Source organism: Glossina fuscipes, unplaced genomic scaffold (genome assembly GCF_014805625.2).
Source record: "Glossina fuscipes isolate IAEA_lab_2018 unplaced genomic scaffold, Yale_Gfus_2 0, whole genome shotgun sequence".
NCBI lineage: Eukaryota > Metazoa > Arthropoda > Insecta > Diptera > Glossinidae > Glossina > Glossina fuscipes.
In genome coordinates this window covers 40,936,503-40,962,985 of record NW_023998414.1, presented here as the reverse complement: position 1 = coordinate 40,962,985, position 26,483 = coordinate 40,936,503, and the positions used below count along the sequence as shown (strand labels likewise).

At 34.7% G+C, this 26,483-nt stretch overlaps 1 protein-coding gene across 2 annotated transcripts in view; it reads left to right on the top strand.

The window, feature by feature from the left end:
- The window catches only part of LOC119635517 (tyramine beta-hydroxylase), a 47,991-nt gene extending 22,243 nt beyond the window's left edge, over positions 1-25,748 (top strand). For both annotated transcript variants that reach the window (XM_038030352.1, XM_038030348.1), the window contains exons 3-9: positions 18,094-18,452; positions 18,514-18,662; positions 18,749-19,140; positions 19,423-19,589; positions 20,022-20,204; positions 20,663-20,850; positions 25,352-25,748. In XM_038030352.1, coding sequence (XP_037886280.1) covers positions 18,094-18,452; positions 18,514-18,662; positions 18,749-19,140; positions 19,423-19,589; positions 20,022-20,204; positions 20,663-20,850; positions 25,352-25,652 — 1,739 coding nt within the window. In that variant the 3' untranslated portion in view covers positions 25,653-25,748. The remainder of the gene's footprint in view (positions 1-18,093; positions 18,453-18,513; positions 18,663-18,748; positions 19,141-19,422; positions 19,590-20,021; positions 20,205-20,662; positions 20,851-25,351) is intronic.
- The last annotated feature ends 735 nt before the right edge of the window (positions 25,749-26,483 follow it).

Genomic DNA, 26,483 nt, shown 5'->3' with positions numbered 1-26,483 from the left:
TAACTGTTTCTCCTTTTTTCATATATATTTTCTTTAATTTATTTCACTATAACACTAAACCGTGCTAAGTTTTGTTAGTGTTGTTTATTTTCGCATCGCAAACTTGTGCAGCTGAGCATAAGTTTGTGTAAGCAGGTAACTGGGTACCAAGTAAGTAAATGTCTAAACGTGTGTTTGTGTACATTTACGTAAGTCAAACCATTCTTATTCTCTACACTTTGTTCCATTACAAATTTTACAAATTAACTTTGCCTCTGTTGACGTTAAGCAAACAAAATTTACTCCTCCACTGAGTCCGTAATATAAACGTGCCCACAAGAAAAAAAATATACATACATATATATATATATATATACATATATATATTTATATATATATAGGTGCTTGCATGTGTTTTGATCAGCGACATCTACTGGGGAAAATGATAAAGTCATGCGAAATATCAATGCCCACAATGGCTAAATTCGATGATTTTGACCTTGGCCTATATAAAGCAACCATTTTCCCTTTAGTATCATTCAGTTATTTAGTGTATGCAGACGCTAATCGCGGAGCTCACACTCATGCAGTGCCAAGCGCAAAAAGTCGTAGGATAGTCTGCGAGAGCCATCCACTTCGGCACCGAAAGGGAATATATGCATTGCCATAAAGTTTGTCTGTGCATGTCATGGGATCAGCAGGGGGTATTGTGTTTAACGATCAGCTAAAACCGAATGAAATCGTTATTGCACATATCTACCGACTTTGCAAGGATTAAAGAGTCAAGGTTACAGTTCTCGAATGTGAAATTTTGCGCGCACCAAGCGTGCTCACCAAACATAGCGTCTTCCGCGTACCATGGCTTCATTGCCACTCGGCTTCGTAATGCTGAATAAGTGCGAAAATGGTGCAATGATTGGAACTGCCAACCTGCCAAACCATTATCGTGACATTATATAGGTGAAAAAGTTGTAGAAAATGATGGAAGATATTTTTGTTAATAGGTATTGAACCATTTCATCTCAATAAATGCCTTTTTCAAGTGAAAAAATGATCAAAATACGTTCAAGCACTCAATTTATGTATATGTACATGTAATAATATACATGTATGAATTATATGTACATATATGCAATATATATGTATATTTATAATTTTGTATGTGTATGTATATACATGTTTGTGTGTGTTTGTGTGTGTGTGTGTGTGTGTGTTTTTCATGTAAACGTCACCATAGCTAAAATCAGTTTTACGTGCTTTTCGAGAAAACAAACATACAAACCTCAACGATTTGTGGAAAAACATATTATTTCAATTTATTCAACAATCGCAATATCATCACCAAGCATTTTGTGTTTGCAGTTTATATAAATAAGTACAGTCACTCTTGTATGCGGTTATGTTGGCGTTGGTATCCATTTGCTATCATCACATATGACGGTTATAACTAAATTTTATATATTATTACGGCAAGCCAGGCAGGGTAAAATATATAAGAGTGCGGGTGGGAAAGAGCACCCGATTACGAATTATAAATATTTGTGTGGCAGCAAAAGTGGAGAAAATTTATAAAATTATTTAAATATGTGATGATTTAATAAAATGTAAGCAACAAATTGCTTACAATTCAATCTAGCAGAGATTACACCAAGCCATTATGTCTCTTAACTATATCAAGAAAATAATCTCATCATTTGAAATAACAATCACTTTTATACCCAAGAGACCGGAGGAGTACAGATATACTAGATGTGTTGTTCAGGTGTACGCATTAAATCGGCTTAAGTGTTACTACTCTCTACTTGAAACTGAAACCTGTTTGAGAGTTCAAATTAAATGTGAGACGTTGAACGGCTGGCTCTAACAGAAATAGTGCCACGACTATGAAATGCTATTAATTGCATCAAGGATCCATTGTAATGATTGGCGTGATAGTGTCGTTTAGAATCCAAGTAAAAACCTGAAACATGCGAACAAATTTCACATGAGAACAAATTTCGAATTTTATAAATTATTATTAATTATCCCTCCCTCCCTCTGAACTAATTTCATAAATTAGTTTTACTTAATTCGTCGGTAGATTACCTACTATAAAAAAAGGCAAGATGCAAATGTTGCAAGCGTCAGCAAAGCCTATATATATATATATGTATGGAAAATTTCTTTTCACATATTTAATGAATAAATTTTGCATCATTTTCAACGCATGTATTAACCTTGCAAGAGTCAACGCTGCTTTTCAACATACATATAGTAATACTTTTTTTTGCCCGCTAATGGAATTGAATGAACAAATTGACAACCACCACCCAATGTTTGTGTGAGTAATCGAAGTGTTTATTCTTAGTTTAATATAAATTCATATTAGTTAATTTATATTCGTTCGTTTAATATTTAATTTATAATTATATTGGACGCTTGGTACGCGGAAAATGTATCGAGTAACATCGAGTGCTTGGAAGGTAGGACATCAATACGCGGTATTTTTACGCTTCATCAACTGAATCAAATTCATATCATGGTAGTGGCAAATGAATGCGATATCTGAAAAAGTTCAGCATATTAGGCAATATTATCATCGAAAAATGAGGTAAGAAGGCGAGGTAAATCAGGGAAAAAATTGTGATATTCACGGCCAAGCAGGTTTATAGAATACGCTTGGTGTGCTCACATCATTTTGATCGACCGACTGATCAAGCGTTGAAAAAGTCGTCGATAAAGTCTTACAAAAAATCGAAGAAAATCCACACATAGTCAGTCACGTCATTACTACTACTATTAAATATCGATCGCGAAATAATGTATCCAAAGAAGCGCGATGGCCTTGATGATGGCCTCGAATCGCAACAACGACCCAACGCAATCAAAGCAATTCATTACTGTGTATGTATGCGTGTGAGAATGTCGTTCGAAAAGGATCATGGACGAGTAAAGGTGAACTACCGCAAGTGTCTTTAAAGGTACGATTGTTATTACATAAGATTGGGCTGCCTATGTTGGTATTTGTGGTTGAACTGATTCTGATTTTTATCGCATTAAGCGATTCTAGAAATACTGTCTGCCTACACATATTATTATTATCTGGCAAAGTGTAAGAATGCTAGTCGCGGCATACACTGGACATTCTTCTGTCCGACTGCAATTTTTGTTTACCTTCCTGCAGGACTCTATGACGGGAGTACGATTGACTTTAAAAAAGTCCTCTAAAAATCGCGTGACGCTCTTTCGCTTGAAAATTCCTGAAGTTCTACCAGGTAAAATAAAAAAAAAATTGCAAAAAATCTCTCGATAATATCTTGTGTACTTTACTAGATTATTAGCGTTACCAGGCTAGCAAGATTAGAATATACGCGATCAATAAAAGCTCCAAATCCATCCAGTTTTAAATAACTTTTTTATTTTACTATTCTAATAAAGCAAAAGCCAGTCATTTTCGATTGACTGTAGGACGTAGCCTACGCTTAAATCTTAAACATTGCTTTTCAGCTAGAAAATTGAGTCATCAATTTGAACTTGCCACCCGCGTACTGCAAGTCGGGAACATCCTTCTCAAAATATATTAGTGAATAATTGGGTTTCAGTGAGAAATAATATTGTCAAGTTACGCAAAAGCGAACCCGTAACGGCACAGGATTAAGTACAAAAGCTTACTTAAAGCAATTCTGAGGATGTGCAAATAAATGTTTTATGGAAAGTGTCATAAAAAACGTCCAAATAAAAACAGACCGAAGAATTTTCCAATCCCCGAATGACTTTGGCTGCTCAAGTGTGTCCCAAGAGCCAACGAAATCTAGGGTAACCGTACTAATTCATATTCCCAATGTCGTTGGTGAAACGATTGGAAGAGACCTGATATTTTAATTTTGGAAGAGATGACGATTAATGGAAAAAAGCAAGATGTGTTCGGCTGATTGTAGTTGCTTGGGAAAAGACTTGCCTGCCAGCTTCAGAAGCCGATTGAACTTGCATCTGTTGTTAAAAGGTTAATCGAAAAGAAATTAATAAATATTTGGCAAGTTTTTAGAAAGAGCATAATGCTATTCTTTTGCACTAATATAGGGGAAGCGAGAAAGTTTTTAAATAATTTCTGTACCATGCGTTTTTCTTCATAATATCAACAACATAAGGGTATGCTTCTTGGAAATTTAATATCGAAACTTCTAAGAACTTCTAAAGCGACTCTTGAACGTAGTATGTCAGCTTTAAGCGATTATGATAACTTGTGCTCGTTGCAGAATGCATACCTGGAGTAGAAAACTTTGTCGATCGTTCAAAATCCTTTTTTTTCTTTGTTTTTTTTTTTTTTTTGTTATTAAATAACTTATGAAAAGTCTCCTACCGATAACTTGGACTGATCTCGTAAAATAGATATGCGATTTATTAACTGACTTTGAAATTCCTCAGAGGTAAAAATTATGATTTTTTTAATTTTTTAAAACTTAAGATTTCATTTTATTTGAATTTTTTATTGCTAACCACTTATTATATTTTGATTCGCGTTGCCGTTGAGTTGTTTTAATTTGCGTACAGTCTGATCAGATGTTAATATTAAGCGAATCGCATCGTACAAAAATAAATATATACTTGAAGCTCATACTTTCCGCATACTAATACACATACACGTACCAACTATAAATTTAATATAATTTCTAAACCGCATTACCACCTTAACATCACTTTATATGATAAGGATGATGTTTGCAATTTTAAAATGCTTCTTGGCATCACACGCGTCTTTCGTTATATTAAAAAGTTCCTAATGGTATAGAAATGAAAATGGATAACTTTTCATTTTTTCTCTCGCGTTTTATATGCATCGCAATGCGAACACTTTTATAATGTGTGAACAAAAATGGCTCGCAAGTTTTTCACTTTTACAATTATTTACAATTCTATCTTCGCTATAATGATGCCGTCTACATAAGCTAATGGTATCTAGCAGCATTGAAGATGTGCTGCTGTACATGCCCTAAAATAGTTCATGTTCATATATATCTCGTGATATGTTAATATTTATGTACTTGATTTAGATAGGAAACAATTTGAGATATCACTCTTACGCTTAAAGGGAGGCATACGTTCATCGTAAACATAAACACAAACGCTGTACAAAATTACAAAATTTCGAAATAAAAGCTAAGCTAATTTAAGCAAGCAAGCAAGATATTTTCCAAGGTGCAGTTCAAGAAAACTACTTCCAAAAAGTCTTATTTATGTGGGAGGGGAATGACAAAGTGCATCAATACTCTCGAGATTTAATAAAATTGCTTATTCTTGACAAAGACTCTAATTTTCTTCCTCGTCATTCGTTCGTCTTAAAATCACATAAATCACGCCCTGAGCACCCTTAGAAGCGAGAAGTCTCGAAGACTAGACTAATGTAATGTCTGTATGAGATCTCTGTACGGTTAGGAAATTTTCTCGCCAGATATTTTAAATCAAGCTTTGCTATCATATAAAGAGAGAGAAAGCTGCAAATTGATTACGTGTAATGACTTTTATACAAAGCCACGTTATATGAGTCGTTGTAATCCCTTTCCAATAGGATTTGTCTTTGCACAAATTTAGTATTAAATCTCATCAAAATATCTCACATATGACGACCTATATTATCTATTCAATAAAAAATATGTCACATCACAGTGTGAGAGGCAGAAATTTCGATGCTATATACGTTTTCAGTAACACTTTAAGAATACTAAGACAACCGACCAAATATATCAATTTTCAAAAATTTGAAGAAGTAAATCCGAACACACAATCAGGACAATTGAAATGCTCGGCATTTTTTTTTTTTTTTTTCAGTTATCTTATGCTGGCGCTCATAAAATAAGCAAAGCATATGCTATCGAGAAGTATTTCATAAAGAATTCTAAAGTTACTTGAAGAACATTTATGGGTCAATTCGTTTACTCCTTTTTCCTGAAGCTCGCTCTCTTACACTCGTATTCTAACATTAGTGATTAGCGTTTTTGTCATTTTCTTTCAAATTTGCCATTCCGAAGCAAGACAGTGAGCATAAAATTCCCGAATAGCAATCTTGTGCTAAAACAGAGTTTATTATTAACTTATGAAAATCACAAAATCAAATATAAAAAAATTAAGCAAATTGAAGGTAAACTATTAATTAAATAAAATTAATATATTATTGTTACGAAAATCCCAAATCCAGTTAAATTCAACTAAGCAATTTTCCCTAATAATAAATTCCCTAAAGAAGTAAAAACCAAAGAAGCATTCGAAGGCGCCTCATGCAGCTGCAGGCTGATAAAGACGGTTAGAGGAAAAGCAGGCTGGGATTAGAAATAAAAAAACCATAAATTTAGGTATAGTAACATGCTTGTAAAAATGTATATAAATAGAATATTTGTGGAAGCGAGAGTTAGTCGGGCAAGCACACAGAAGTTGAGAGTACGGCCATAATAAATTGTGAATAATCCTACATTTAAGGAATGTAATTGTAAATAAATGTTCCTACTGTTAAGGAATATAATCGTAAATCAAAGAACTTTGAACTGTATTTCTCTTGAACAAAATATCCGCGATGCAGTGATACGGACTGTATCTTAGTAAAAGCGAATTTCATAACATTATTTTAATATTTGGGCATTTTCTGCAAAATTTTCATTTCATAGACTTTTCTTTTATATTTTCTTTCAATGATTGAAAATTGTCTCTTTATAACCTTGCACTACACCCTGTGTTGTCCCAATAAAGATGATACATAGTGACCTGCTCAAGGGTGCAACACAAATTCACACTCGAACTCTAAACTCTCTAAAATTTGACAAAACCGGTTTTCGATCTATCTGTCTGTCACAAGCATATGCTTAGCGATGCCTTGGTGATTGGTGGTCTCAGAGCACGATTGTTAATTAGAGAGCTTGAGATATAAAAGCCAATCGATTAGATTTGTAAAGGGGTGTGTTCATTCTCCGTGTGCTGCAACTTTTCAAACTCGAAACTTCAAACTCTTCTTCCTCTTCTTTGTCTTCTTCATATTGTTCATCTTTTTTCATATGCAGTTTGGTCAGGTCGCAACGTACGATGCAACGACATTTGCAAACGATTTACATATTTTTAAGAAGAATAGTTTGCGTTCTTTGCCCACTCTTCGAATAAATGTGTGCATCAACGTTTGATCGCTTGAATACGAATAACGAAGTTCAGAAACTTATTTCGGAAATTCGTATTTCCTAACATTTCGGTAGATCGCAACAAACTCGGATGAGGGATATGAAAGACTATATAAACTGAGCACTTTTACTTTTATTGTTGCTGTAACATCTATGGCGAAGCCATCTGAAGTAATCGTTTCTCTTCAATTTTATCTAGATATATGTACATATGATTTTAGTGAGTATGCAAATTAATGCAAGTTTGAGAAATTACGATTTTTCACTTTATATAAATATATTGGCCTTACTCTCGGGCTGAGCATAAAATAACATCATGCACGACATCAGCTTTTATATATATGACGTATGTAAATATTGGTGGAGCAAAGAGCAAGAAAAGAATTTATGCATATGTATGTACGTATGTACGTATGTATGTATGTATGTATGTATGTATGTATGTATGTACGTATATATGAATACCAGTGCAGAGCAGCAATCGTGTATATGCATATTTAAACGTTCCCATACAGACTTATAGAAAAAAGCGAATAATTCGACGTACATAAACATACAAAAATTTATTTATATATATATATATATATATACATATATATACATGCCTAACATACACAAAGTTCGTGTAGAATTCTAATTAAACGCTTGATGAAAATGCATTACAAGGTTATTAAGAAAAACGCTTTATGTGACTTGCATTATTATATATTTATAAAAGAAGAGTACTCACTCTAGTATTACCATATGTACATATATGCATAATATATATGTGAATAGATGTATACACCCAGTTAGACAAAAGATGTAAGTGAATAAAAACTAAACATTAGTAGCGTAAGTTTCCAGCTAAGAATTAAGGATAAGCCTGGCGACAATTTTAATGCTATATGAACTTAAGTAAGCAAACACATCGGCACTGTAAACGCACGTGCCTGTTTAACGGATATTACATTATAAAAATGCCGTAGCTACGAGACCAGGTGTTAGTTAAATATTAGTGGATGATTTTACCCCCAGACTTATCTAGAATTCTTTTTACAAGATTTCTTTATGAGATTTTGCTTAAAAAAAAAAAAAAAGCTCAATTTTATGAACCGCAGCAGGCCTACCTACCCACCTACCTGGGCACCATTTTAAAAATAGACAAATGAATGTAAAATTTGTGTGTGTGTGTGTGTGTGTGTGTGTGTGTGTGTTTGAATATACTATACAGCGCCTATTTTTGGTAATTATCTTACGTCTGCCATGTCTTTATTTTCATTTTCGAAATTTCAATACTCAATAGTTTCTTTTCCACGGCAAGGGAAACTGAAGACGATCAACCCAGGCACAATATTGACATGTCGAAGGTTTACAGATCTACGACCAAAATGTATAAAATAGACACACTCCCTTTGACCGCCACATGAAAATCGCCAATTTCGACAACGCAGTCGAACGAAACGAGTAGAAGTTGTCCGAAAGAGCTCGTCGACAATAGAACGACAATAGAAATCAAGCTTGAATTGTCATCAGTGCAAGTTTAAAAATAAATGTGTGGCTGATTTCGAAGAGAAAAGAAGAAGAGGGAGGAGGGGGTGTTTGCCTATACCTGGGACAGTTCAACGCATATTCATCATATAGATTGGAATCTCTCACTATTGGACTGCGCAATTCATGATAGACTAGTTTCCTGGCAGCGTACTATTCAGATTAATTGAAATGTTTGTTTGTTTTCTCTTTTGATTAATCGAATTGTCATATTAATGAAGCGCATATTGTCCTTTAAATTATAAACACGCACACACACACACACACATATATATATATATATATATATATAATAATAAATGTGTTTGAAATGATCGCAGAGAATGTTGCGTCACAGCATCTATGGGTAACAGAAATGTATTCTCTATTGCGATCTTTCAAGTCTCAACAGATTTTAGAAAATCAATTGTAAATCGAGATTTTTCTATCATTCAAGATGCTTAGGTTCACTTCCGAATCTTGGAAATTTCAAGTCAATTTAATATAAATCATTTTCTTGATTGTATTTGTCTCGCAAATAATCTTAAACTTCTGTGATATTATACAACTTGAACGTATTTGTTTTTCTTATTGTATACGTATTCATACATATAAACACATACATGCATATAAACACTCACAAACAGTATGATTGAAAATCTACTTCATTGGTTTACTTGATTACATATAGCATGTATGTATGTATGTATGTATGTATGTATGCATGTACATATATAGTATCCAGTTTGCTTATGATAACGTGATCTGTTTTAACAATTTTTGATTGAACAAAAAATTTGATTTGTTTTTTCAATATAAATTTAATATGAGATCTAAACACATTAAACTTGCAAGCGCACAAAAAAGGGAAAACTAAAATGAAAATGAAAAGTGTACAAAAATTTAATTTAGAAAAAAAAAAACAAAAGAAAAAAATCAAAAAACAAAAATGTAAAGAAAACTTATTCTTCAACTTTTGCAGTATCGTTAAAACATTTTGATAGTCCGACAAAAAAAAGTATAAAACATTAGGGAAGAAAAGTGAAATAAACAAGCCACGTTCTTCTTCGAGACGGGTTGTATACGCAGACGAATGTAGATAAAAACAATTTCTCTCGTTCCTATATTCAACACTACTTGTGGTACAATGCGGTATATGCTGTATACCGCATATCCCAGAAAGACCCGAGATATACTCGCCTTTCGATTTCATTTAAGTGCGCCTGTTCACGTTGTTGTCTGTTCTTATGTTCAATCTATAGGCCACAATTTTTGTAGGTATTTCGATGACATTTGGTACACCCATGTGTTTCAGCCCAGGGACGAGCACTATTGAATATAGCTTGCATTGGACTACGCTTTGAACACCTTTAGGTTGGTTAGCGTAGGGTATTTTTTGGTAAGTCATGGCCCACTATTGTACCGCAACTTGCTTTAAATAGATGGGCTTCAGAGTCGCATAACACTTTAGTAACCGTTCCCTCTATAGGGCATGTGAAAGGTAATAGTCCATAGATAATTAAAAGAAAAACTTTGTATAACGTTTGTCAATTCAATTCATTAAAAACGTATAAGAGCGTTATAGTTAAGCAAGGCCGACTATCAAATACCCTACACCACTCCGCTTAGTGCAGTTTTTGACTTGTTTTCGTCATAATACAACAAGAATTACGCATTACTTTCATGCATGTCAGGCATGAAAGTCGTCATATCGGAGAAGGCCCAAGCCAACACGTGACCCAACGATGTGACCCAAATTGAACCTACATAATTTACTTCGCAAAAGTTTTATTAGTTTTTAGTATTCGCCATCAAAAACTACAAGTTCGACTTGCGCTCCATGTAAACGCTTCTTTCCTTTTTATTATTTATGCTGGAATCTAAAAAATAGGCCTAAGTGATCCAAATTCTCTACCGTTAAGTTTTTTGCTAAGTTTCTACTACGGGCCAGTTTCTATCAAAAAATGTTACAAATTGAATATTTTTCTGAAGCGCTTACTATTCATGAGTAACCTGACATGGAATAGGGTCCAACAAATAGGCCCATATGATTCAAATTTCTTCCATTTAATTTTAATATCAAATTGCTGTCATAAACAAATAAGCGGCATAAGACATTCACACTCGTGAAAATGCTTATATGCGGTCGTATCGAAAAAGTAGATCTACAAGGCCCATATTCGGTAAAGTTGGCTTCTTTGTCAATTCACCGTTTTGAACCAGAAGACTTCGTCAGAAAGCTTTGAGGTACCCACTACAGGAGAGCCAGGAGATTATCCAGCTCGAATAGGGTTTTTCCCTCCCTTCCCACAAAAATGTCACAATGACACATATTTCGCCTAGAATATAAGAAAAATGTGCTTGAATTTTTTTGAAAGACGACCATGCCTTTTTCGTTGTTCCCTTATGTACATTCTTGATCAGCGTAAACATTAAATTCGATGCAAACATGTATCTCATCCACGACGGCATTAAACAAAAAATTATAACTTTTGACTTTCGATTAAGGTATTGGCCTACAAATCGGTATTCAGTATATTCACGTAATCGTAATCTACAACCCAAACAGAAATACTTGGACTGATTCGATTACAGGCACGTCTACAATTCTAACGAAAAACTTACTTAGGATTTCACTAAAGATATTGATTTAAGATTTCGGCGGCGGGTTTACCGTTCCCATTATCGAGCTGTCGCGCGATACGAGAGACAAAAACGATGCGATTGCATTTTGGACTGACGGTACTCGGTTGCGTTCGTGTCAATTTGGACTTTTTGGCAAAACAACCCAATCGCGCACTATTATGCAAGTTTGATATCGAGTTTGCTCGATAACGAGCGCCGTAAGCCGACACCAGCTGAAGAATCTATCTGCAGAACTCGTTCCAATCAGCTAGTGGACATGTCCATATTTAAGAAAACCCTTACCAAGTTATATAAAAAATGTCATTCTCTTGGATTGTTTTCTATGACAGACTTAATTAGGTTTTGCGTGTACTTTTAAGTCAGGTAGGTTTCTAAGATTACTTGAGCAATAATATCAGATGTGCTTGTGCGCGCCTTCATCAATTTAATCTAATCCGCAATAAGCGACAATCTACTAGCGGATGAATAGGGTGAACACAATACGTGCTCTTTAAACAATTTGATGATAATCGACTCGGAATATTATTTTTATATTTTCCTTTACACATCTTGCACCGTACAAGCTGGTTAGCACTCTTAATGTGCAAAAAGATGTACACAAAATTAATGTATTCCACGTTGCTAGACGTACGAGTGGAGAGAAAAGTAGTTTAAATAAATAACCAATCGCTTATATTATATCTTAGACTTTATCCCTAGACGTGTACGCTTCATTTTGCCGTATTTGGGTAAAGCCTTTACAAAATTCCAATTATTAATAAATATGTTAAGATAAATAAGTCAAATCAAAGTGTTTTAGCTTTCATCTACGCGTGAAACATGTACACTGGCCCTTAAACCAAATTATATGAATATATGAAGTAAACAACCCTCGGCAAAGGATTTATCGTGTAGGGCAATGACTAGCCACTAAATACCCTACATCATTTTGCTTAATAAGTAGAATGCTTGGTTCGTGATCTGTCATAGAATTTTAGCCTTTGTTGCCATAGAAAAGTTGTCACTTTTTTGTGATAGGACATGATAATCCGAAACCTAGACATATGTCACCTAAACTTGGAAGAATATGTGAAATGAAATCGCTTTTTTGGAACAGTGCTTATCATGAAATAAATTCAACTTTGCTTTTTTCTCTCCTATTGGAGCTCATGCATTCACTTTTCATCGTCGAAAGTATTATTTATTTCTCATTAATCTTTTATAGAGACGATGTAGCAACGACGATGTATTTTCGTAACACGACATTATGTGTGAAGTCGTTATAAAAGTGTTCAGTTTATTAAATCCATGTTCAACAAACTCCTTTCTTGGGTGAAAACATGTACAGTGAACAAAGCAATACACGGACCTGTATCAGCCGGATAGATGGGAAGGGACAACCTTTATATAAAGGATGGAAGAACTCCTTCTGTATTGCAAAAACTTAACACAAAATTACCCGAAGTGGTTCAAGCAAAAATTTTAAAAAAAAGAGGAAAAACGGCATAAAAGAAAATAGAAGAAAAAAAAAAAAAAAAAAAAACTTAATTCACTAAGTAAATCCTAACAAATAACTGTTACGTTGCGAAAGGATATCTGCATGTTTTAATAGTGAATTTTCGTTTCAATTTTTATTAGTGTATTTCTGATGTGCACTTTATTTGAAATAACAAGTGCATGCAAATTGTGTACAATACACAAAACCTCTTGCAAATGAGCGCCCATGCCATGGCTGCATAGATTGCTTTCTACCTCTGCAAAATATAAATGACACGATTGCTTGAAAATGTTTGCAATTTTCGGTCTAATTTCCTTCTTTTTTATGTGCCCAATTAATTATCATTGATTTTTCACTTTGTCCTTAATTGTCAGGTCATATGGCATCCTAACTGGCAAGCAAATGACATCAATCAATTTTTTCGTTGCATATATATTTTTATTTTTTTTAATTTGGCTCGAACGCTACACTCCTCTACAAAATTCTTACTCCAAACCCAGTGAATCGATTGCCTAACGTATCTGATATTAAATGGAACCCAAGCAAATTGATGGGTATCGGAGGTTCGCACGATAGTATTATAATAAGAAAAAACATTTTTTTGTAAAAATATTTTCGATCTCTACTACCTTTCATTGAACTCAGTAGCATTGTAAGCATTAAAATTTCATAAAAATCCTTGTTTCTATGATAGTAGCAAACGGACTTTTCGGAATTTCATTGATAACCTAAAAGAGGGCTCTGATGCCATTCGATTTATATAAGTTATATATAAATATTAAAAAAGAAATACCCATAGCCCTAAACAACTCCCCTAAATTCGACTTTAAAAGTCAAACCTTGCGATATTTCACGCTCGAGATGCAGCAGAGAATAGAATGAAAGGCAAGTTTCGTTCTCAAAGAACTAATCACAGAGAAATCTCACGATTGAGAATATAGTCGTTGAGATCTTCTTTTTACCGCCCGACGAATGTACAAATCACGACTGGTCCCATGTCTACCCAGCAGCTGGCCGCAAAAGTTGCTCGGATAGCCAAACGTAAGAAGGTCATCATTACAGATGGTTTGTCGGTCGTAAACCATATCCGTAACGCTTTAAATACCATTGACAAAGTGAGGAATTCCATTATCACTTACGGAAAAGAAATTAAAATCTTTTGGGTACCAACTAATGATAGTGGCCCCTTGGCAAACGAGCGAGCAGATGTGCACAGCTCAGCGGGAAAGTGCGACCTTCAAATGAATCCACATCGGGAAATAGTCCTATCCGCATTACTCGCATGTTCATTCTAATCGACTTCCACCGAGATTTAAGATCAAAAAATTTCCAAGCGTCTGCACTATGGCGCTGTGAACAAAATCTTACAATTGAACATCTAGTTTTTGAATGCCGAAAACTTTTCAATATTTGAACATTCGTGTAAGCATCTGACGAACAAAATGTCAATATTCAATATTTAACTCCATTAAGCCAACTAGACTAACCCTTCGATCTGCCCCCTGAAACGGATGGGTGCCGATAACGTTCTTGTGTACTTGTTGCTGGTGTTCGTCCTATTTGATTAGCCCGAGAATTTAGCTGTTGTTGTCGCCATGTATTGGCCTAGGACCAAAAAAGTTTATATACATTATAATAATTGCTGATAATAACCGTCTATTATCGTCACTTTCACGCAAAGATAAAAAAAAAAAATGAGTTACATTTTGTATGATTGTATGCATCGTCAAAGTTTAGCAAGTAGCGAACTAAAAATTTGTCTCACACAGCCGAGATTTCTTTCAATTATTTTAACTAATCATGGAAAATGAAATTTATTTAAAACCAATTAATATCTCTCGCTTTTACGATAATTGAAGTGCCTTCGAAAGTGTACTAACGAATATGCCCATAAACACATGTGTGAGTGTGTGCTTGAATATGAATATGAATTTCAGCAATTATGATAATATAATCAACATCGAGGCACAGTTAAGCAAAGCATTTTATTAAATCATTTTAAAGTGCAGTTCTTCTTATTTCTCTCCGCTCTGCATTGCCTCTCAATTGGAACTCAAAAATCGTAGTTTTGGAAAATAGGACAAGAAACAATGATTAGCATTAAGATTTTAACGTACATTCGTACGCTTTAAAAGTTTATTTTTGCCGAGTCAATTAGCTTAACATCCCGCTACAGTTTGATATTACAATGTACAGTGGAATAAAAAATGCAAAAAAAATGTTATCAACTCTTTACATATTACTAGATGATCATCTGTTAATTAGCTCATTATTTTGAACTTTCTTCATAAGTCAAGATTTTCAGCTGTCTAGCGTAACAAATTAACTGGAGTCGTAAGTGCGCTTGTAAGTTTTGCCTTTGAAACCGTGCCACTCGTGAAACAACATTAATTCAATAAGTTTTGCTAGGTTGCTAGAAAAAACGAAATGCTTGAACACAATTCCCCTTTGGTTAAATTTATAGAATAATTTAAAGAAGTGCACTCTGCCTTACTTGTGGTGCAAGGACGTAGTAAGTTTATATGTGCGGATGTATGCAACAACCAGAATAGTCTGAGATTGACAATTAATTTCTGAATCGGTCTAAGCCCATATGGCCGTCTATCTGCGTCTTACTTACATGCTTATGCTGAACGTACAAGACGCAACTTTTAAAAGAACTTGGAAATTTGGATCGTGTCTTACGCCAAAGACAAACGCTATTGAAAATCGTTCGGATCGAATCACTTCCCGTGTAGGCGCGTTAATTTGAGAAACAGTTCTATGAATAACTGTAGGGCATTTAATGAGTGGCCGCGTCCCATTACAGTCTTTTCACTCCACTGTGATGTTCCTATTGAATAACTAAATATATCTACAGAAGATAAGCTGAGTTTGGTTTAACTTTTACAATAATCCAATAAAATCTATTTACTCTTGAGGAGCTTAAAATTTCGGCTTGTCTTAGAAATGAACGTCCGTCTCTTTTTTTGTCATATGTCGCTGTGGAAGATCTGAGGTGAAACCTTGTTCACACTCTCCTACGCTTAGAGCAACAAATCGCATTTGCAAACACGTGAGATAGGTCGGCCGCAAACATACAAATGTAATCACCAAGTTCTGAAGAGTTGACGTGAAAACTGTTCCCATTGTGGTTCCCGAAACAAGCGTAAAGGAAGCACACTTCTGATTGGGATTTTGTTTGGAGTTTGTTATTACTTGTGGGTTACAACCTCAGAAAAGAAAACACACCTGCTGGTCCGCAAAAATCTCCTTTTAGATCATTGTACCTTTTGGAGAAAGATATCAAAACTTCCAAAAGCTAAATAATTAAAAAAGTTCACGTAGCAGTACTAATGCCTTATATTTTGCCTCATCATCATCTCTGAACTTATGCCGCCTGCATTTTGATAAGGGCCTTTCAGCGCCTCGAGGAAATAAAAAAAAAACTCAAAGTTGGCGGTTGATGGTTTATTGTTAGCTCTGCTATGTAAATAAGGAAGAGATTTTTGATAGCGTTTCGCTGAAACGCGATTAAACGCGAGTGGAGTCCCGCTTCTTTCATTGCTTCAGTTATACACTAACTACTCTTACGCTTCTCTCGTGAAAGCCTAACAACAACAAGTTTTGTTATGCTAGCGACATAAGAGGAAGATATAATAAGATTCGCCCTTATATTGAGTGGACGTTGTTTTAAGTCCTTTTTTGCACGCGCGATTCAAAGTCATCAAGTCATCAAAACATAAGGAAGCAAGAGAGAAGCTGCGAAGTACGTATATTCGGGATCAGTATCAACTATGCAATTTTTAGAGTCGTGACTGTCCGTCCGTCTGGGCATCCTTGTGCCTGCATACGGTAAATTTGGCGAAAAACCTTGGAATCGGATAAAGGGTGCGAAACGAAGAAAACCCATTCCGCCCATTGAATGCCATATGGTATTAAGATTTTATTTTTTTAAATATTTCTATAATATTTTTTGTTTCTATTTTCAGTATAAACAATTCGGTGATAGTCGAATAGAATTATGTTCTTATTGTCATAATTGATTTAGCCAGAGAAATAAATTCTAAGACTAAGGGCTTAAAGCACTTATTATTTTGTAAATGTAATTTTAACGTACTTTTTAATGTTGTTTTGTTCTCTTTTTTGTCAACCGAATAAACTTGAATTCTCGCCGGTCATCCTCCAATCCTGTGCAGTTTTTAGCCATAAAAACTCTTTCCAGTGTTTTCCATACCCTATACCATATATGGAACAGGGTATATTAACTTAATGCGATCGTATATAACACGCAGAAGGGCGTGTAAGATGGACATACCTTTTATTATACCGATCGATTCAGAATCATTATCTGAATTGATCCAAGTCTGTCCGTCTGATGTCTCTTCATATAAATTTGTGTTCAAGCTACAGGTCGCAATGTTTGAGATATTTTGATGAAATTTGGTACACTGACTTGTTTTTCCGACTACTCCCCATATAAGGCCCTATTCCGAAAATCGTTATATGGAAAAATATTGTAATTTTCAAAATTCCTCCGCAAAAATGGCCAAGTACTAGTATTTCGTTTGCTATGAAATCTATGGACCGGCTGGGGTAATTTTTGAACCCTCTCTCATGTAGTAAAAACCGAGGTTCATACGATCAAGAGGTCGAATTTTCAATGCTTCAGGTTGAAAATAGTAATGTAAGGTAAAAAAATGAACTGTGCCAAATTTGGATCATCTCGGCCTATTTAACGGTTTTCATAAAAAATTGATTGATTGATCCCCTTATATAGGGCATATATAATGTATAATTTTTATGTTCTATAATAAAAATAAGAATCGTGTTAGGCAATGTGGTATAGGGTATATAATGGTCGGTGTTGCCCAACCAAATGTTCCTACTTGTCTTTTTTTTGTTTGCCTTATTTTTTGTTTAGCTTAATTATGAAAACATGAGGTCGTACGGTCATTATAAGCGAATGTGCATCAGCTCGTACGTGTAGGTGAAATTAAATAATTTATAAAGGAGGGGCGCTATAGAGTGGACCGAATGTTTTAAAAAGAAAAAAATGTCCTTTTTGGAATTGTTAATGCAATAAATAGCAGCCAAGCAAAACATATCAACAAACTGCACGTGATTGTCGACTACATGGAGTAAAATAAAAAAAAAATTGATTATTTTTATAATTTAATCGCAACACAAAATGCTTAAAAATTATATATGTATGTTTTATGCACCCTCACTTTATGAGAAATCAAGCATTATTATTATTATTATTTTCTTTTTTGTGAAATTAAATGAATTGAAATGAATTTTTTTTTGTAAAATTTTATTAAAAACAAGATTTTGCGTTTACTTGTTCTGTCTGGTGTTAAATAGGGCTCTCCGATACAAAATTGCATGAAATCTATTTGGATAATAAAGAAATTAAGCTCAGCTGGATGGTCGATTGGTATAAGCAAGAGGTGTTGTTTCATTTGCAAAACGCGTTCAACGAACAGCATCGCTGGTTTTATTTGGGCTTTTCGAAACGCGGTGATATTGGTGATGCTGATATATGTTTCTTTGAAAATCAAAATGGATTTTTCAATGTGGTCACCGACACCTATACCAGCCCGAATGGTAAATTCGTGCACAAAGACTATCAACAGGATTGCGTTCTATTCAAAATGGATGAATATACGCTGGCGTTTAAGCGAAAATTCGATACGTGTGACCCTTCAGACTTCCGTATGCATGTAAAGCTTCATGAATTGTTGTCGGATTTAAAAGGAAATTAATCAATTGTTGTCGTTGCAGGAAGGCACCATGTATGTAATGTGGGCCAGAGGTGAAAAAGATTTACAATTGGCTGACTATCAATTTCCATTTCCCAATGTTTCTCAGCATGAGTCTGGTATTCAAATGATGCAGTTATTGCGTAGCGACAAAATACTTATACCCGAAACGTGAGTTATGACCGTTATGCTACCAATTTGCAGTTCAACACTGATAAATGAAATTTTTGATGCCATTTTGTTTTCATTCGTTGTAGCGATCTTAAGGTTGTAGAAATAAGGTTACATAACGTAACGATACCCGATAAGGAAACTACTTATTGGTGTCATATACAAAAACTTGATGACTTTCTCGTGCACAAACATCATATCGTTCAATTTGAGCCAATTATTATAACACCTGGTCTTGTGCATCATATGGAAGTCTTTCATTGTGAAACCGATTGGAATGCTAATATACCGCTATACAATGACGATTGTGAGCAAATGCCATCAGCAGCCAAAGTTTGCTCGAAAGTGGTTGCCTTGTGGGCGATGGGCAGTAGTACATTCACATATCCACCCGAAACTGGTTTGCCGATGGGCGGCAAAACTTACAATCCGTTTATACGTTTGGAAGTGCACTTCAATAATCCAGAAATGAGAAAAGGTAAATATACGTTCGTGTATAGGTTGCTTACTTACTTCGCTTGGTTGGTTAGTTGCTTGGTTGGTTGGTTGGTTGGTTGGTTGGTTGGTTGGTTGGTTGCTGAGTTGAAGGGTTGTCTGGCCGACTGGCTCCTTCTAACATAGTGATTTATGTTGCCATTTATTATTACCGCTTCAGTTTGCAATTTTTTTTTTTTTCTTCTTCTTTTTCTTCCTCTTCTTTTCACATAGTGAATGTAAATGTTGGCATTTATTCTTTTTTTCCTTCGATGATGTTTTATAGGTCTTGTAGACAGTTCCGGTATGCGCATTAAAATGGTCTCACAGCTGCGACAATTCGATGCCGGTGTCATGGAATTAGGCCTTGAATATACAGATAAAATGGCCATACCGCCAGGGCAAATTGGTTTTCCCCTTAGCGGTTACTGTATCGCCGAATGTACTGAAGTGGTAAGTCACACAAAAATGCATGGTGGTGCAGCGTAACGATTCATTCTTAAAATGTGATTCAAGTTAAATTTTTTTTTTTTAAAGTCTTTTCAAATTCGCAAACGTGTTACGAGAGACAAGTGCATAAACAAAACACCTTTTGCCTCTTACATGAATCTCTAGTTATATTGCCATTATTTTCCATTAACATGAAAATTCATTCATTGGCCTTAATCTCTACAATTCAAAATCAAAACGTTCTTAATAATGTCTCGGTAAACAGTTGCGAAAATTTCTGCCTTTCATATGCTAATAAAAGCGGCATTTAACCAGTAAAAGCTTCAATTAATTGAATAAACGAAATTACAATTTAAATATGCGGTTGAGAGTTAATGCAGCAAATCAATGCGTACATAAGCATCTAATTTTAATATGATTATTGTTTCATTTTAGGCCTTACCGCGTACAGGCATCGTTATCTTTGGCTCACAATTGCATACGCATTTGACTGGCGTACGTGTATTGACCAGACATTTTCGCGGTGCGGATGAGTTGCGTGAAGTAAATCGTGACGACTACTATTCACATCATTTTCAGGAAATGCGTAACTTGCGCTATAAGCCTCGAGTTTTACCGGTAAATCAAGTCTCTTCCAAATCTCCCATTTTTGCTCCGTCCGTCTATTTTTATTTTTGGTTTTTTGGTTTTTTAAATTTGATTAAAATTAATTTTGCGAAATTCATTAGTGATGTGTGGCAGCATTCATTCACAATGATGATTATGTAGCAAGCATTGCTTTTTGTTTTGTTGTTGGTTGTTGTTGTTCTAACCCCCAAAATAATGTCAAGGCTGCTAAGGGATTTCATACGTATATATATTTAATACAATAAATGTATATGTTAAGCATATGTATGCATGTATGTATGTATGTATGTATGCATTTTTATAAATATTTTTTAAAAGTTTTCATTTACACCGTCACTCGGCCCCTCGCAATGTATTTTCATTCATAGCACAATTTTTTAGTTTTAATTTGCTGCATTTTGATGTTATATTTATTTTTGTTTTCATTCTTGCTTTTTCGTATATTAAAGGGTGATGCTTTAGTTACCACTTGTTATTACAACACTGTGGGCAAAGATAACTGTACACTTGGCGGTTTTTCTATTAGCGATGAAATGTGTGTTAATTACATTCACTATTATCCTGCTACAAAATTAGAGGTGTGCAAAAGTTCGGTATCCGAAGAGACTTTGGAAAATTATTTCGTTTATATGAAAAAGTAAGTACTTTCTCTCTCAGGTAAGAACAGCTAGAAATGCTACCTCGTGAAGTGAAACTGATTGCTATTGATTGCTTCCACCATATATTATAAAGCAAGCGTATATATGTATTTAAGCAGCCACGCGGAAACGAGTATAGTGTAAACGGAATTGCATTTGTACAGAATAAAGCTTCACATTAGAATCACGTTTCGTGTCGCTTTAGGGATGCTCTTCAGCTAGCATACCTATCAAAGAGATGAAAATTACGTTCGTCCTTCAAGAATTTAATTTCCGTTTACCCTTTCATTTTCATTCTGTTCAATCAATATATTGCCCTTTGAAATTAACATTAGGGTAACTATTTCTCCCACAAGTTAACATTAATAAAATCTCACTTGTATGTAAAAAAAAAAAAACGCAGGCAAAGCCATTAATGCGGATAAAAATTGTATTCAGCGATGAGTAAATCTTGAATTCCAGATAACTGAATCCAATATAAGACAGTTCCAAAGTGCTCTAATTAATTAGATATAATTTTTACTAAGTAAGTTTTTAATCATTTGTGAAATATTTGTTATCAGCCACCGTTGATATTCATTTTCAAGCTACTTCCATGACTGCCAAATCAAAATATGACCAATAGCGGCTTTCTAAGCTGAGAAATTAACAACGGTTATCTTCATTGCTTCTCCTAGATTCGTGTGGTTGGTGCACAGGTCTCGCTACCGAGCTACCTTGCGAGCCGCAACACAAAAATGACACGACCGGATTGATGGTACGACGGATTTCACATTCGACTCAATATCAAGCAAAATTCATATGTTGTCGAGTGCAACCAACTCACTACTCGGCAAAAGTTGCTCGATGAGGAGAACCATCAATCCTAAATTGATGGTTAAACTTCGAGTTAGCTCGATAATGGAAACCGTAACTTGACCGATCACACACGTCGACTTGACCGTAATGGATGATATGAAAATAATTTAAAAATCTATTTTGAACACAAGACTACGTTTCTTCTAAATAACAATCGATTTGGATATTTTTCAATATACTTTACTGCAAAGAACAAATTAATTTAAATGGATTCGTTCAAGTTTGCGTCTCTTCTACTTCTTGTGAACTTTAGCGCCTATTAACTGCCGCCATACCAGATTCACATTCATCCAAACCGCCGCCATGTCATTTCACAGTTCATACAAAGGGGTCTTGGCCTTATTTGAAAAACGCAGCCAAATTGCAAGCATGAGATGAATGGTAATAATGACTCGCGGAAAGATGACTACTAAGCCATTTTCACATAATAATGAACTCCACTCCACTTGTGGTACCACGTACCAGCGTATTACTGCATGAAACCTATGCCATTAACTATTTCATTAATTTTTGAAAGGATTAGGAACCATTTTGCACATAATTTTCGATCAAAGCATAGTAAGTTAACGGATTCAAAATTTTGTGCACACGTTTGCAAACTAATTTCTCTTAATTTTGAACTAAACTAAATTTGCTACTCATAGCCCAGTTTCGGGTTTTTCGCACAAGTTTTGCGGACATGAGGATCCTAAAAACGGAGAAGAAACGGAGTGATTAAAATTCACAACCTTGCAGTAATTATCGCCTTTTTGAGTGTTACAGGCGAAGGAATACGATATAAGATTTAATTTACCACTTAAGTCTTCCTACTTGTCTCCATAGAGTGTCAGGGTCTCATTTTTTTGTTTTTTGTCTTTTTACGTGTTTTTCCCCCCTTTCACTTTTCCAAATCTTTCGACAAAGCTCGCTGAGTAATAGTAATTATTCAGCAATGTAAGATAGAAAACATCTCTGCCGGTCCCAAAAAATGTGCACGTGTGCACAAATGTACGTTTAGGTCATTACTTAACATCTAAATGGGATTGCAGTTACCTTTAACGTAGAACGCTACAGACACATGACTACTGAAAGCTTTAAGAAAATGATGCATGCCATGCCATACGTTTCGCGACAAAATCAATTTATTGGGAGACAAGTTCAATGATCGTGTAATCCCCGAAAAGGCCTATGTTGGCTTGCCAGCAAGTTCATCCGGCTTACTTCAATAACCTGCAACATTTCGATGACCTTATGTACCAAGATTATTTGTGTTACTTATGATAAAGGATTCCAGGATTGAACTATCACAGAAGTCCAGAGGCGCTCATTTATGTGAAATCAGTTTCTATTGTAAACTAAAGAAAAAATGCACTTATGTGATGACCAGTGTAACATAAGTAAAAGAAAAAATTATTTTTTCACTCCATATGTATACATATACGCACAAATATATACGCACAAATATAAGCATAAGTGCAATCAAAGGAAAAAGAAACTTTTTCAAAGCAATTAATATACTCACATAACACTTATCCATATGCGAGTGTTGCCTTCTAGTTGAATATATCTCTGTTACTTTATTTCCTTGCTATGCCACATAAATCAATTTTTTGAATCTTTTTAAAAAATTTTTCTCAATTTCCTTGGCAGCGTATTTCATAGATACGGTATTCAAGAATTATTAGATTTATATTCTTTTTTTTCTACCATTTCTGGTACGAGGGCACATTAAGTTTGCGTGGATGCATACAAAGCCTGGATGTGTATATATTTTCGGGATCTCTTGCTAAATCGATTTAAGCTTGTCTGTCCGTCTCTCCGCTTTGTCTTCTTATGTGCAATCTATAGACCACAATTTTGAAGATATTTTGATGAAATTTGTTACACTAACGTGTTTTAACGAATCCTACTGAAAACGGTGTGGATCTTATTACTTTTTCGACCATTTGCTACGCAACGCCTCAGTGCCTGTAACGTGGTGGTTAGCTGTTTTTCTAAAAACACATTGCATAACAAGCAAAGTACTTTTATATGTCAAACATACATTTTCTCTTTCTAATATATCATGGATAAATTAAAGGAATATAAGTAAAATAATTCTTGCAATGCAATGCACTTTGTATTGAGGCGAAAGAGTTCCGATTGTAATAAAAACCGAAAGGCATACTTTGATGATAAAAGTTGTATAATATCGATTTGCATGCAATTCAAAACAGTAGAGCTTTAAAAATAAGTAATAGTGGGGCAAAGCCGACTATTAGACACCCTATACTTACACTCTGCCTAATACAATTATTCACTCGTTTTGACAATAACACACCAAAAGTTACACGTAAAGGCATAATTTTCATGAAAGCCTGCATATTGAAGGTTGACTGCCATCTCATTTTATTATTACTTACACCATTAAATATTGAAAATCAAAACTTTTTCACCGTATAAAGATTCAGTTTTCGCAGGAACGGTTAAATGAGAGGGGGCTCAAAATATTGCCCGATTTTCACACAAACTTAGCTTGTCGAAATACTATTACTCAGCGACTTGTGTCAGGAAATTCTGACAATTGCAATTTTATTTCCTTATTTTGAAAAGTCGTTATATAGGGCAGCTGTCCGAAAAGTTAGCCGATGGGAATCATTTTCAAGCATCAACACACGTCAGTGTGTTACAGCGACCTTGGTAAGTTGAACACCAAAAAATAATATGGGCAGACATAAGACGAACAGACAAGTTTTGAATCATTTTGTGAATCGATAGATATAACAAAAGGTCGGTCTATCCTAAGCCTTTTTGCGTGTTATATACGTCCGCACAATCGTAATATATACCCAGCGCCACAAAAAACAAACTTGAGATAAAAACGCGAAACTGTACTTTGCTTGCCAAAAATACCGAAGCATATATATAAAGCTAGATAGAAAGTTAAGAATTAAGACCTTCAGAGTTTGCTGAAAGCGCAAACTAATTTTCAAATATGCCTCATTATCTTTCATCGTCGTCTAATTTTCCATATTTGCTAACCTTAAACGGTCACCTTTGGTTTTTTAATTTTTTTGGCGTTACCAACACTTTACCGCACCGGCAAATTCAAGTCTTGCATAAGTATTAGCTCTGCAAGAGCCAAAGCCTAAGTGTAGAACAATATAAGAATACAGAGCATATGGGAGATAGAGTACAAATTCGCTGTAAACCATGGGAATCAGATGGGTTTGGAATGAGACTGGAAAAGTCAAGTTTCGAACGGAGAAGTAATGCAAGGTAATTGTGGCGGCGAAGGGAACAGACAGGGCAAATATTTCAGTTATTTTCGAAAATTAATTTTTCAATTCAGTTTTTCAAAATTCGAATTTTTGAATTTTTCAATATTAAACATTCGATTATCTTAAACTGTATTCGGGCATTTTGTGGTAAGGTTCATTAAACTCATCATTTTGCGGCAATGAGTGCGAAGGGGTTGTAAAGCAAATTAACTGATAAACAATAGCGTGATTTCATAAAGAACAATTTATTCAATCAACAATCCTTGCAATCTCATCCGTACAATGTCGCTCATTAATTTTTTGCTTTTAGCTCGTAACAGTCGCAACAATTAACTCGTGCCGTCGTCAGTGATTCAGTCAGTGAAATGATTTCTTCTTTGTTATTTATATTTATTTTGCGCAGGAAAGAGCATCAACATGGCGTACATTTGAGCGGAGCACGTTCGAAAAATTATGAAAGTATTAAGTGGACACAACCTCGTGTTGATCAATTATATACGATGTATATACAGGAGCCACTTAGCATGCAATGCAACAAATCGGATAATACACGTTTCCAAGGTTATCAATGGGAGAATGCACCCGTCACACCAGTACAAATCAAAATACCTATGCATCGTAAACTTTGCCCCAATTACAATCCACTCTGGCTGAAACCCCTTGACCGAGGTGAGTGCGATTTGTTGGGCGAATGCATTTACTGAAGTGCGGTTTAGCTTTACATTTTGTTGATTTTAAATTAGATAATCGTTTAATATCCATTCCCCTTTACCTCTTTTGGTTGCTTTTTTCTTTTTTTTTTTTTTTTTTTGGCCAGTTTGCTAGTGTAAGAAATTTTTAAGAGATTTAAATGAAATTCTCTCTCTCTCTCTATATATATATATATATATATATATATGTATATGTTTCAATCTCTTTGAATTTTGCTTTTTCTTTATTTTTTATTTTGCGAACATTTAATGCAAGAGCAACGTTTATAACAATAAGACGGCAGATCCAAAGGAATAAAAGGTTTAACAAGCAGAAAACATAACGTTTCCTTTATATTAAGCTTGAGCAGTTAGTGTTGCTCGATTCCGGTTACGGCAACTAAAGCGAAATCGCAAAATTTCCTTAAAAGATGAATAGATTGACAATAATATTATAGTAATTCATTCACGGAAAGAGTAAAATGTCGCTTGTTTTAACCGAATATGCTTGTGCATAGCATGAAAGTAACATACACACGCATACATTTATGTCAGTTCTTCATCAGCCATTAGAAGAACTCTAAGGTAATTATGAGAACGCTTATAATTAAAGAAAAAGGAAAAAAAACAAAAAGATATGGATAAGGGAAAGGGAAAGGGACAAGAGCAAACAAAATGAAACCCAGAGATGATTATTGTAATTTCTGTTTGCTTGCTAATATACATTTTAAAGATGAAACTTTGTGTACATAGAGTAGATGACAAAGAGCCGAACTCAATGGAATTGAAACAGTCTCCGAGATATAATAGAGTTTCATACACAAGCAAACATGACAGATTCACTTA